At 42.8% G+C, this 14090-nt stretch overlaps 1 protein-coding gene across 6 annotated transcripts in view; it reads right to left on the reverse strand.

Annotated features, from left to right (window-relative positions):
• Positions 1–14090, reverse strand: part of TENM4 (teneurin transmembrane protein 4) — a 546329-nt gene that overhangs the window by 176509 nt on the left and 355730 nt on the right. For all 6 annotated transcript variants that reach the window (XM_030558332.1, XM_030558336.1, XM_030558355.1 and 3 more), the window contains exons 11-12: positions 11561–11755; positions 4240–4440 (exon numbers count right to left, since the gene is read on the reverse strand). In XM_030558332.1, coding sequence (XP_030414192.1) covers positions 4240–4440; positions 11561–11755 — 396 coding nt within the window. The remainder of the gene's footprint in view (positions 1–4239; positions 4441–11560; positions 11756–14090) is intronic.

The following is a 14090-nucleotide window of genomic DNA, read 5'->3' on the forward strand; positions in this document are numbered from 1 at the left end:
CTTACAACATTTATTTCAAACTGTATGTCATGCCACAACAGTAAATCACAAAGAAATGTGAAGTTATGTATGTTTCTGGTGATTCCATTTCCCTCTGCCACTGTTCTCCCACAAACAGTTCCTGTCATAGCATTATCCTCTATAATGGCAACTATGGCATCATCTATCTTCCCAATTCAGTGTTTGATAGGCTTTATCGCCTCTACTCGACTTTCCCACCATGTGGCACTCAGTGGTTTCAGTGTCAGAGAGGATGTTGCCAGATGTTGCTTAAAAATTTGCCATCGATGAGTTGATGCAGAGAAAAATACAGAGATGCTTTGAATTACAGTAAAAAATTCAGCAGCCTCACTAGAAGTTGATGCTGCATCACTGACCACCAAGTTCAATGAATGAGAACTGCATGGGACAAAAAAAGCTCAAGGGTTTAACTGTCAGATCTGTGTTTGCACACCTCTGTTCCTTCCTCTCATGTTGGCACCATTATTGTAGCCCTGACCTCACATGTCAGCTATCGCAATTCCCATATCTTCCAGCTTTGTAAGAAGCACATTTGTCATACCAGCTCCTGTAGTATCATTGTCAATACATTCTAGACAATGCTCTCTGACAATCACCATTGCAGGGACATTTTCACTAGGTTCTGTTGTTGTTACAAAACGCACCATTAAAGTCATTTGTTCCATATGGCTGATGTCAGGTATGCAGTCCAGAATAACAGAGTAATATCTTGTTGACTTCAGATCTGCCACAATCTTCTGTTTGACTTGTGTTGCCAGGAACTGTATGATCTCATTTTGAACTGTTTTCCAAGGTAGTGGTGTGGTATATTTCTTGGGTGGTGACTCTTCTCAGATGCTCTTGGAGTACAGCATCAAACTCAGCCATTAGCTCCACAATTTTAAGGAAGTTTCCATTGTTCGGCACATACAGCTGATCTGAAGTGCCACGCAGTGCTAGGTTTTGGGTAGTAAGCATTCTCACAATGGCCATGAGCCTTTTTAGAAAATTCTGCCAGTAAAGAGACTCTGATGCAATCTTCTCTTGATGCTGATCATCTATGGTGGCCTTTAACCTTAGTCTCATCTCAAGCTCTTTCCATCTATGGAATGCTCTCTGGTGATTGGCTGCCTTTTCATGGCATGCCAGATTTTTCGCCAGATTTTTCCAGGCCTTTGTTTCTGTAGAGCCCAATGTGGTTGGAAAATTAGACTGGGAAGAGCTTCCAACCAAACCAGTATGCAGTATTCTGCGTTTCTGAGTACATAAGCCATGGCCTCTCCACTTTGTCACCATTAGGGATTTCACACCAGTAATGTGTTGGATGGAAACTTCTGTTTTCATTGTCTTTGAGGAACATGAAGTTTTTCACTTGCTGTGGCCCATGCAGTACAAGGAAGTCCCTCAGGCTACTGCTCAAGTGGGTCCACAGTCCTGGATCATCTAGACTTAAAGAATTAAACTCAGCAGCACCTGTTTCTTGCACCTCCACCACACTCTTCTCTGAGCTACACTTTCCTTCAGGAATGTGCGTGGCTACATCCATTTGAGATGGAGATATGGATGCTGCAGTAGCTGCCAGGTCACCTGCACTCTGACTAATGGGAAGATCAGGCATCTCCTACCACTCACATCCTCACTGGGGTTGGAAGGCTCACCATGAACATTTGTGTCTATGTATCTCAGCAGAGCTCCTTCCTGCTTAGACAGAAAAGCTTCCTTTGCTTTCTTTCTTTTTCTGAATGCTGCCCCAGAGGGGCGTTTTCTTCTTTCACTCATGACTGCTGTTCTGTGCCAGCTAGAGTGGCTCTCAACACAACTGAAGGGGACAAATAAGCAGGCTGGTAGCAGAGCCTGAGTGAGGGAAGACGACAGCATCTGAAGGGCCTAACTGGCTCCTATTACTTCAACAGACTGCCTGTTCTCCTCAAGTGGGTTCAAGGAAGTAGCAAGAAACAAGAGCTCCCTGAGAAGCTTGTGCTGATCAGTCCAGGTTCCTGGGGGTGCTAGAGAGGTGCATAAGAGACTCCTTCTCCCCTCTCTCCCGGCATCTCCTGCTGCTTTCTGTTATTCCCTCTCCCCTTTTCTCCTGCCTGCCCTCCTTCCTCCAGCACAGCACTCCACCATCTCTGTGCATCTAGAGCAGAGAAAATACATATGCATCAGCAGCAGACACAATTTTCTACACTCTGGGTCCTAGTGGTGCCCCCCCACCCCCACCAACAGTCTGGCACCAGAGGCAGCCACCTCAGTTCGCCTCATGGTAAGGCCAGCCTTAGCTAAACTATTCTTATTTATTCAACTTGTCATATTTACTCCCACATCAATCCTTCCAGTTCTCTTAAGAGTTTATTTTGGTTTTTTTTTTTGCTCTTCTACAAATTCATTTAAGTTGCTTGACAATACAAATGCCCCCCGGGTTACGCAAACCCAATTTATGCAAATCTGCACTTACAGAAAAGGTTCCGTAAGCTAGAAATAGTTTGGTTTATTTTTCTGTGTGTGTAATGGTCAGGTATATGTTTCCGACTTATGCAAAACTTGAGTTAGCAAAGCGTTCTGGAATGGAATGCTTGCATAAATCAGAGAGTGTCTGTACCGCAGTGCCCAGAACTATACTCTGTTTTTGTGGCTTAGTTCCTCAATAGCTGTATAGGGTAAAGAAACCACTACAGATGTGGTCAGCAGCTGTCTTCTTTATACTTCTAGTTGAGAGAATACAGAACAAAGGCCAAGCAGACTATTGCTCCAGAGTTACCAAACTAACGTGCATATGGTATTTCCAGGATGCCATTTAAAAACTGGGTTATTCTTACAAAAAAGCGAGAAAAAGCTTGTGTATCATTTTTCTTGAGTCTCTATTTCAGATACCTACTGCTGGTTTCCAAGAAGCTTCCTGTTTAGCTGGGGAATGAGAAGTCTAAGCTCCAATATGTTAACAACCTGGAGACGTCACGTAAAAATACTTTCTGTGGTAGGTGTTTGCACCTTTCAAATACTTGCAGGTATTTATGTCCCTTCTTGCATGATCTTTTACAAGTGCCTACAGTTCTTCATATTAAGGTTTATTCTCTAGTTCACAGCCTACAACAGGGGCGGCCAACCTGTGGCTTCAAAGTCACATGCGGCTCTTCAGAAGTTAATATGCAGCTCCTTGTATAGGCACCAACTCCGGGCTGGAACTACAGGCGCCAACTTTCCAATGTGACAGGGACTGCTCACTGCTCAACCCCTGGCTGTGCCACAGGTCCTGCCCCCACTCTACACCTTCTGCCCCCTCCCCTGCAGTGCCCCTCCCCTGCAGAGCCTGCAGTGTCCTTGCTCCTCTCCCCAGCCCCCCAGAACCTCCCGCACACCACGAAACAAGTGATCAGGAGGTACGGGGAGGGAGGGGGAGGCACTAATTGGTGGGGCTGCCGGTGGGCGGGTGGCACTGGAAGCGGAGGCGGGGGGAGCTGACGGGGGGACTGCTGACGTATTACTGTGGCTCTTTGGCAATGTACATTGATAAATTCTGGCTCCTTCTCAGGCTCAAGTTGGCCACCCCTGGCCTACAAGATACTTCGGCTACATCTATATTACAGCCAGGATTGACCCTCTGAGATCGAGCCAGTGGTGGTCGATTTAGTGGGTCTAGTGAAGACCCACCAAATCAACTGCAGATTGCTCTCCAGTCGACCCCTGTACTCTACCCCTGATGAGAAAAGTAAGGTAAGTCGACGGAAGAGTTTCTCCGGTTGAGCCCCCGCAGTGTAGATCCCGTGGTAACTCGACCTAAGGTACATCGACTCCAGCTGTAGTGTAAGTAGACTTACCCCATAGTGTAGATATGGCCTTCATTCAAACACTAGAGGGAGAACAGACCCAAGGTAGAACTGCCATCTCTAAGGCTTCCGTTCTCTTTTCACTGTTATATGATTGTGAGATTACTAAGTATTCTTTAGTCAAACACCGAAAGCTACAAAGTTTGGAGGCTACAAAGTTTCATCAAGAATTAGCAACACAACAGTCAGCGATATGCAACCTGTAAATTAAATTCATAGCAATATAATGAACAATAGCCGGCGTAGGTAGCTTTAATGGGGCTATTACTATACATTCACCAATAGAAGCAGAATTATTTATGTGGCTGAGTGATAGCAGTTATGCTTCTAGTCATGCCCAGTTTGCAGTGCATGTTTGCAGACCCAACTGCTAATATTTTATAATTTTTTTTAAAAAAGTCACTGTTACAGTTACCGATTGAGCAATCGTGTCCGGTCCAGTTGGGATCACAGCTGCAGAGTGCAGTATCAGGCAGAAAGGTCCCATGTCCGGAGCACTGGTCCATACAGGTAGCTCTTGGTGTTTCGCAATTCGTTCCTCCCCAGCCAACAGAACAATGACATTCTCCCCGTACGCACACTCCTCTTCCAGAACAGGTGGGATCCATGCAGTCCACTACATTTGGGGGGGGGGGGAAGGGAGAGGGAAGAGATAGAAAGTTCCGGAATGACCCATTTTGATATTTATAGTTTACAATACTGTAGCATCTTGTGGCTATGCAGTCAAATGAGACAAAAACAGCTCCCACCCTAGGAAGCTCTCAACAACTGCTTTGCACTTCAGAAATTTCTGCACGAGAAATAGATCGGATTCTGGAAAGAACAAAAGTAAAATGAAAACAAAGGAATGTTACATGGTGAAATCCATTCTTATGCTCATACTAATAAACTGTATGTCTAGTATCAACTGGAGGCAATCAATTACATTTATAATTATAAAATAATAATAAATACTTTGGAACTATATAGCATCTTACATTACTGTATTATAATCATATGAATAATAATAAATATTATTAATGCATTCAAGGATCTCAAAGCACTGTATGGACATGAATTAAGCCTTACAACACCCTAGGCACTAACCCCATTTTATAATAGGGAGACTGAGAATAAGCAACTTGCTCAGACCATTAAAGAGCTGGGAATATGAACCCGCTCATCCAGCCTCCCTGTCTACAAAACACTCTCTCCACTCACCTCCATGAAAGGTGAGATTAAGTGGACTATCAGCTTAACCCCAAGATGGAAATCATTTCTGTTTCACTTATGTATTATAATACATGGTCACAACACACCTGTCTGACACAGTGGTTACAATCTTTATTCCAAACATTTATCTATTTCTATAAAACGGACAATGCTCCTCCCCCACCATTTCTAATGCAAGTCATGAATGGCGAGATGCTCAGAAGCTGCAGTGATCAGCATGAGCTGGTAGACAGAAAGCTTAATCTTTGTGTTTGGGAGCCACATTTGGGATAGAACATTTATACTGATGCTACCAGAACAGTACGATGCCATGTTAACACTAAAAGGACTTTATAAATGTTGTTTTCTGGTATAGGGTAATGTTCAAAAACTATATTAAAACCCATTCCACTGAAAGGGATTTCCAGTTTAACTATTTCTCTCAAGATATCAGAGTAGCCCAGTTTCAGTGACAGTGAAGGGCATGAACAGCATTTTAGCTGAGACATTATTCACATCATTTCTGTTTAATGGGAATGCATTTGAATGGTGTCATTAAGTTGATGATACTCAATCAGATATTACATTGTTGTGAGCTTTGGGCTTCTAAGGTCTGGTCTACACTATGCGTTTAAACCGAATTCAGCAGCGTTAAACCGATTTAACCCTGCACCCATCCACATAACGAGGCCCTTTATATCAATATAAAGGGCTCTTTAAACCGATTTCTGTACTCCTCCCTGACGAGAGGAGTAGCGCTGAAATCGGTAGTGCCACGTCGGATTAGGGTTAGTGTGGCCGCAAATCGATGGTATTGGCCTCCGGACGGTATCCCACAGTGCACCATTGTGACCACTCTGGAAAGCGATCTGAACTCGGATGCACTGGCCAGGTAGACAGAAAAAGCCCCGCAAACTTTTGAATTTCACTTCCTGTTTGCCCAGCATGGAGCTCTGATCAGCACGGTGGCAATGCAGTCCCAAATCCAAAAAGAGCTCCAGCATGGACCGTACGGGAGATACTGGATCTGATCACTGTATGGGGAGACAAATCTGTTCTATCAGAGCTCAGTTACAGAAGATGAAATGACAAAGCATTTGAAAAGATCTCCAGGCTATGATAGACAGAGGCCACAGCACAGTGCTGTATGACAAATATAACGGAAAGCCAAAGAATCAAATGGACGCTCCTGGAGGGAGGGAGGGGGTACTGAGCACTCCAGCTATCCCACAGTCCCAGCAGTCTCTGAAAAGCATTGGCATTCTTGGCTGAGCTCCCAATGCCTGAAGGGTCAAAAACATTTTCCCGGGTGTTTCAGGGTATATGTCATCAATTTACACCCTTCCCCCCAAAAAAAAGAAAAGGGAAAAAAATGTTTCTCGCCTTTTTTCAATGTCACCCTATGTCTACTGCATGCTGCTGATAGATGGGGTGCTGCAGTGCTGAACACCAGCATCCCCTTTCCGGTGGCACACGGTACAATATGACTGCTATCCATCATCATCAGCCCGTGAGTGCTCCTGGCTGGCCTCGGTGAGGTCGGCTGGGGGCGCATGGGTAAAAATGGGAATGACTCCCAGTCATTCCCGGCAGATGGTACAGAACGGCTGGTAACCGTCTTCATCATAGCAACTGCAGGCTGAGCTCTATCAGCCCCACCCCCTTTCATGTCTAAAGAAAAATTCTGTACTGGCTGGACTATTATAGCAGCTGGAGGCTTCCTCCCCCTCATTTTATCTCACTAAAAAGTCATTGTTTCTTATACCTGCATTCTTTATTACTTCATAACACAAATGGGGGGACACTGCCATGGTAGCCCAGGAGGGTTGGAGGAGGAGGGAAGCAACGGGTGGGGTTGTTGCAGGGGCACCCCCTAGAATGGCATGCAGCTCATCATTTCTGCGGGATCTCTGGGGCTCTGACACAGAGCGACTGTGCTCTCTGGTTCTCTAGTACACTTGCCCCATATTCTAGGCAGGACTGACTCTACTTTTAGACAAAACATAAAGAAGGGAATGACCCAGGGAGTCATTCCCATTTTTGTCCATGCGCCCCCGGCCGACCTCAGCGAGGCCAGCCAGGAGCACCCATGACAGCAGCAGATGGTACAGAACAACTGATAACCGTCATCTCATCGTCAATTTACAATGGCATGGCAGACGGTGCAATAGGGATGTTAACCGTCTCTGCTACCTTGCAAAGGCAAATGAATGCTGCTGTTAGCACTGCAGTACCGCGTCTGTCAGCAGCATCCAGTACACATACGGTGACAGTGACAAAAGGCAAAACGGGCTCCATGGTTGCCATGCTATGGCGTCTGCCAGGGCAATCCAGGGAAAAAGGGCGTGAAATGATTGTCTGCCGTTGCTTTCATGGAGGAAGGATTGAGTGATGACATTTACCCAGAATCACTGTTTTTGCACTGGGATCTCAACCCAGAATTCCAATAGGCGGGGGAGACTATGGGAACTATGAGATAGCTACGGGATAGCTACCCACAGTGCAATGCTCCAGAAATCGACACTAGCCTTGGTACATGGACGCACACCGCCGAATTAATGTGTTTAGTGTGGCCGCGTGCACTCGACTTTATACATCCGTTTTACAAAACCAGTTTATGTAAAATCAGAATAAACCCGTAGTGTAGACATACCCTAAGAGAAATTTCCAAATAGAGATAAGACCCTGATTCAGTAAAACACATAAACATGAGCTTAACTTGAAGCCTGTGCTTAAGACCTGTGAACTTTAGTGGGATTTGAGATCAGGCTTCAAGTTAAGCCACATGCTTGCTTATTTTGCTGACTCAGGTTATAAAAGAAGAAAGAGAGATGAAATGTTATTGAATTCCTTTTACTTCTGTACTTTTATTTAATCAAATATTTAATTTTTAGTCTTTTTGAATGTTAAGTTTTAATAAGGTCAATCTCTTAATAGAGTTGACAGACAATCCATTTGGGTGTCCTACTTAAGAAGATCCTATTGCACAAGAATTCTATGCCACTAAAGTGCCTCTTAATGTAAGTGGTGCAAAGAGGCCTTCCACTGACTGATTGCCCCTAGGTGAATTTCATCCACCAGCTGAAACATACAAAACCACAAGGAATGGAGGAACTGATCATCTGTTTATATAAAAGCACATAGGGCACGTGAGAGGAAGAAAAGTCCCATCAAACTATTCCCATCTCTTGAAACTGCCAGTAGCAGTGCTCTGCGGATCAATGACAAGTGTCAGGCTAAGTTGCGAGGGCAGATTTGCTCAACTGCTGGCTCTAATACAGCAGAACACAATGCGGTCACAGCATATACTGACAGGTTTGAGGTTGTGTTTTTCCTTTAGGGTTAATGAGAATTCCAATGACCTGCTTAAGTTCCAGACACCTTGAAAGGAAACACACCAGCCCATTAAGCTACTCTGATAATTCCCTAGATTCACAAAGCCTTCTGGCTCTGACAAGCAATGGCTCAGCAATTACTATACTGAGGCATGCGAGGGTATTTTCTGTTTCATAGGTTCCTGGCCCTCTGCTTATAGCTGGAACGACCTTCGAGAATCACAAGATGCTGGAAAGGATGAGCCTATAAATCTCTTCCACTATTAGTGAGCAGAGAGCTCGGGTTCCAATTTTAGCCTGAGATCCTTGGAGCCCTGGCCCTGTTCTTGCTCAGCTGTAATAAGTACAAAAGAGACTATGAAACAGTCTAACCGAATCCTAGGTTCTCAGCAGATGGTTTGAACACAGAGAACAAAGATCACAGGCTAACTGACAAGAGGCTACCTCCAAGCAATTAATCATTCCCTGTGAAGGTCGATTGGGAAAAAAAGGTAAGTTTTAAATGGGGCTCCATCACCGAAGGCCAGCACTCTGCTTCCTCAGCTCTAACACGGAAGATTATAGAGGGGGAATGTGTGTGTGCCAGAAGCTCCCAAGGCCATTTTTCATGTTGAAATGAGCCCTTTCAAAGGATGTCACAAACAATGGAAACTGTAATCTTGCCCGTAGTAGCCATCTCTCTTTTAAGCATTCTCCACTGTAGCAAGGACCCTGGTACAGGATTAGGGACTTGTGCTCTCTTCTTCTATTGCTTTGGTGGTTTTTGAGGATAATGGGACTTTTTTTTTCCCAGGGAGCTTTGCCTGATAAACGTAGCCACTTGGCTCAGGAAGAGAGGGCGGGTGGGGAAGGAGGGTACAAAGTCTAATATAGAAAACATAACAAACTCCAGAAATGGTTGAGTTTTGCATATATATTTGTTTTACAGGTTGGAAAAAACAGTCAGAATGGTCTAATTCCTGTTGAGAAAGTGTCCCATTTCTAGCTTAAACCTTTTGCATAACCTTTGCCAGGGAGATAAATCAAGCAGCAAGCAATGCTATTGCAGAAACTACACTTTCCCCGATATGCTTCCTTGGTCAGACAAGTTATTAGACTTATTTAGTTCCCAAAAAGTAACTTCTCATTTTTCATTGCTTAAATTTGTTCGCCCCCTGCTTTAAGTCCTCTTGGCTTGACCTATGCCTTATAAAATATGGGGCAATAAAACTTTAGAAGAGTGAAAAGAACAACCTATGTAAGACTGTTAACTGATGTTTTATGCACATTGCCGAACTTCTACAGGTGGGGAAATAGGAAGAAGAACACTAGTAAGAAAACCCATTATAAACAAGGACACCAAAGAAACTGAGAAATAATAGACGGAATCAATACCAGAAGTCCCTTAATGAAAGAGAAATCAAAAAGTAAACGCAATTTAAAAAATGTACATCATTAGATTTTAAAAAGTATCCTGCAGATTTCCTACATGACATTTTGCTAGGTCGATTCTCCTCCATGCCCCTTTGTGGCATAATACAAATTATATTTTGCATATGAAAAACAAATGTATAATAGAAAGATACTAAAACCTCATAAGAAAAACTGTGTTCTCCTTGTTCCTCATTCTTTTTCATGTTTCCACCTAATGGGACTGTGATACGGTCCCCTGCCACAGTGATAATATAAAACAACTGAACTGGGTTTATTCTACTGCTTCAAATGCGGCTGGGGAAAGGAGGCTCATATTAGGAAAAAAACAGATCTTGCTCTGTGTTCCATACATTAAACCTCGCTGACACCAATTGGGTTACTCATGCATCTAACTGAGGGCAGAATCTGACTCTGACTCTTAAATAGTTTCCATTTTGCCACTTTTGTTTAGATACTAGTGACGATTTAATAATGAAGAGCTACAGTGACCCGCTTAGTGAATCTTTTCAGTAATAATAACTTGAGTTTTCTCTGCTTCCCAGATCTATGACACTGTTAGCATTTTTTTAGCCAAGGTAAATTTTCTCAAGAGGTGGCATAGTAGCATGGAATTTACACCATCACTCTATCCAACTAACAGTTACTGAGACACAAGCCATCTAATGCCAGAGCTCAACCCAGAATTCATTTTATGCTTCTAAGAAGTGCCATTTGGGTACCAGAATCCAAATCAGGTTATTCTCATTGTCATTGTATAAAAAAGTAACCAGCTGAGGGGATTCTTTATCTCATACTCACTGTAGCAATTGCAGGTAAATTATGGAGTGACATTCACTCTTGTTCAAAGATCATGTCTGAAGCCTATGCACCATATAAGGGGTTGGATTGGCATTTGTGGAGAGATGAATTAAACCCAAAATGAACTGTCTTTGGGGTTCTCTGCATTATATTTTCAGAAGTGCTGCACACTTACAACTTCAAATGAAGTCACAGTGGGAACTATGCCAGCTCTGAAAATCAGGCCCTTCTGGAGATCTCTCTCTAACTGGCTGATTGAGGGATAATGTGTAAATATGGAAACAATTGTCCATTTTTTGTTTTGTTTGTTTGTGTTTGTAAAGAACTGTTGCATTAAAAGGTGGTTCCGAATACGGGAAGATGAACATTTATCTTGTTTGTATTCCATGATGCAGACAGGATGATTACCTGCACAAAGTAATTAAATAATTGGCACCATACTTGGGAGACACAAAAATAACTGTAAATGAAAAATTTTTTCAGAGCTAATGGAAAGTGAAAGAAATGCATGGCAGATCCACTGAAATGATATCCGGTTCTGAAGTTAAGCTTAAATTCATGTCCTGAACACATCTATGCTTTTAAACTTGAAAGGAAGCAGGGCCTCTCACATACTCCACTGTTTTATATACGTAAGCAACCACTTGGCATAGCATGCTGGAAAAATACCCTCTTAAAGTAATTATACCTTTAGATGTGTAAATGGAAATGATGCTTTAATAAGAACATTTGAACATGTGATCAGATGTTCTGGCCACTCAACCTGATCCATCTATCTGAAACGTTTGATGGCTTTTCACCCAGTTACTGCACAAATATGACAGATAACCACAAGCTATTACAACATATCATTTTCATGTTCCATCCATCTGTTGTATTTCTAAAGTGCCTATTACTGTGGTGTCTAAGTGCCAGAACTATTCAGTACCATTTCTCCATATGTAATTATAGATCAGCAATCAAAGCAAAAAAGGCTAACTGAATGTAATTTGCAAATACCTTCTTCGCAGCTCTCCCCCTTGTACCCTGGATTGCAGATACAGGTCCCCACGATGCACGTGCCATGGTTATTGCAGGATACGTCAATACACTGGTTTGTTGGAACATCACATTCTGCCCCTTTCCAGCCACTGTGGCACAGACATCGCCCTTTCATGTACTGACCATTTCCACTGCACAGTACCGGACAAGATGCTGAGGGAAATGGAAAAGAAACAGCATTAAAACATACCTATGTTATATGTGGGTGAGGAAAGAACCTATTCTCTTCTTCATATATACTCTTCCACTGGGGCATCTCAACTCTGCCTTTAACACCAAGGGCAACACTTTTATATGGATCACACTCAGCTCTACATTTCCCATCTGTCTGTCTGCCTGGAATGTCTTTGCTCTTGGTTACCTCAGACCTTTCTACAAGTGAATGCTTAAAACATGAAATCATGCTTCTGGGTGAAAATGCCTCTTTATTCTGGGTCCCTGATGTGTTTTACAGCAATCTGGACTCAGACCTTTCATTCAATCTCAAGATCAGAAGTATTGGAGTCCTCCAGGACCTTTAATCTTTTTCCCCCTTCCATATCTTCACTGTGTTTAGATCTGCTTTGCACTGTTTCTAGATCATCTGAATACTTCATCACTTCCTTGACCCTGCCTCTGCTGCAAACCTTAGCTATTTATTAAGCGCTCCCCCATTTGTGCTTTATAATTCCTGGTTTTATGGCCTTCAAGTTTTTTGCTGAGATGCAACCGGAATTCTGCAGCCGATTATTCTCACATTTCAGTTCATGATAGCACCTTGCCAGATCTTCAGCCACTCTTTATGGCCATCAGCTTCACTAGCTCTTTATCTCCAAATACAAAACTATCCTCTTGTTTTTCAAAATGATTCTCTCTGAATATGTGTCCTGCTACTTCACTGCTCACGATTCTCTCTGAATATGTGTCCTGCTACTTCACAGCTCCAATCACGGACTCCCCTATGCTCCTCAACATGACTCTCCTTTACTGCCATGTCTATTGGAAATGAGATGCTTCCTCTCTTCAAATACCATCTCAAAACCTAGAGAGATAAGGCAGGTGAGGTAATATCTTTTATTTGACCAACTTCTGTTGGTGAGAGAGACCAGCTTTCGAGCTACATGGAAATCTTCAGGTCTGGGAAAGGTACTAAGAGTGTCACACAGTGAAATACTGTATTAGATTGCACAGATAGTTTAGCATACCACTGCACATCTCAAAACCTATTCACTTTAGCCAGGCTCCCTTTGTCACATTACTGCATCATTCCATTTTCTCTTCACTGAAATTCAGCTGCAAGGACACATGTGTATCCCTGTTTTCTTTTGCCCACATCATCCTAGATGAGAGCACAGCTGGATATTCATTAGCTTACATGTCTGTCACTCACTAAAACATTTTCTGAACATTTTAGTGAAGAACACTATAGAGAAACTGTATACAATACTGCAGTCTGTATTGTAACCCACCTGCGCTAGACTTGGGCTGGATACAATGCCCCGTTTTACATTATTCCTGCATTTCAGTGCACACAGGAAGAGATATTCATTGTAGCTAAAGAAATCATCTCTCTGTCTGTTACTATCCTCTCAGGATAGCATCTCAATGCTTCTCCAGTGTTGCTTTCATGCCTCTCATTACAGGCAAGCCAGTCTGAGTGTGTGAAAGCACCATGACAGCAGTGGCCCAATATAATAAGTTACCACCACTGACATTGTATTAAACCTGCTTGATCTACAATGGAACATATTTTCCTGATTAAAATACAAGATATGTACAGGGGAGAGGACCTTGGAAATGCTTGCATGTTACAAAACAGTGCTTTATTTGCCTGAAATAAGGTACATTGAGAGTATGTGTGCCAAGTGCAACATTTGCAAGGTGAAATCTATGTGCACAGCACAAGGCATAAATTGGGTAAGATGTATTAGGTGCTATACACTGCCCAGAACAAAAGAAGCTCTGTAATTTAACTTTTTAGCTGACCTGACTGAAGGTTTCCATTCACCTGTCTAAAATTTAAAACACTGAATAATGGAGCCTATTTTAAGGGACAAGGAGAAGATAGAGCCAGAGTTTTCCTGAACGAGGACAAAGAATAATCCCCTTTAACCAGTGAGACTACACAGGTGCTAAGAAGGATTTACATGTGTTCTGACAAGACAGTTGATCACTCAGTACAAGATCAGATAAATTGCAGGCCACATGTGAGAAGGCTAGAGTGCTAAAGAGGCCTGTGTGAGAACACATCCATGACTGTCTCTAAACAGCTGCTGAGAATGACAAGGCAAGACTGATTGCAATGTCTCCTTTGTTGCATCCCACAATTATAGGGAAAGCAGGGATTTATGGAATTCTTTAATTCCTTCCCTTCGTACCTCATTTTAAAAACCATGTCTTTTAGCTGGACCATTATAGAAGTGGAATCTTTATAATTCAGATTCTAACCAAACAGTGGTAAGAATGGTTGTGTGCGCTCTTGTTTAAATTATGGTAATATCCTTGAACA

Source organism: Gopherus evgoodei, chromosome 1 (assembly GCF_007399415.2).
Source record: "Gopherus evgoodei ecotype Sinaloan lineage chromosome 1, rGopEvg1_v1.p, whole genome shotgun sequence".
Classification (NCBI taxonomy): Eukaryota; Metazoa; Chordata; order Testudines; family Testudinidae; genus Gopherus; species Gopherus evgoodei.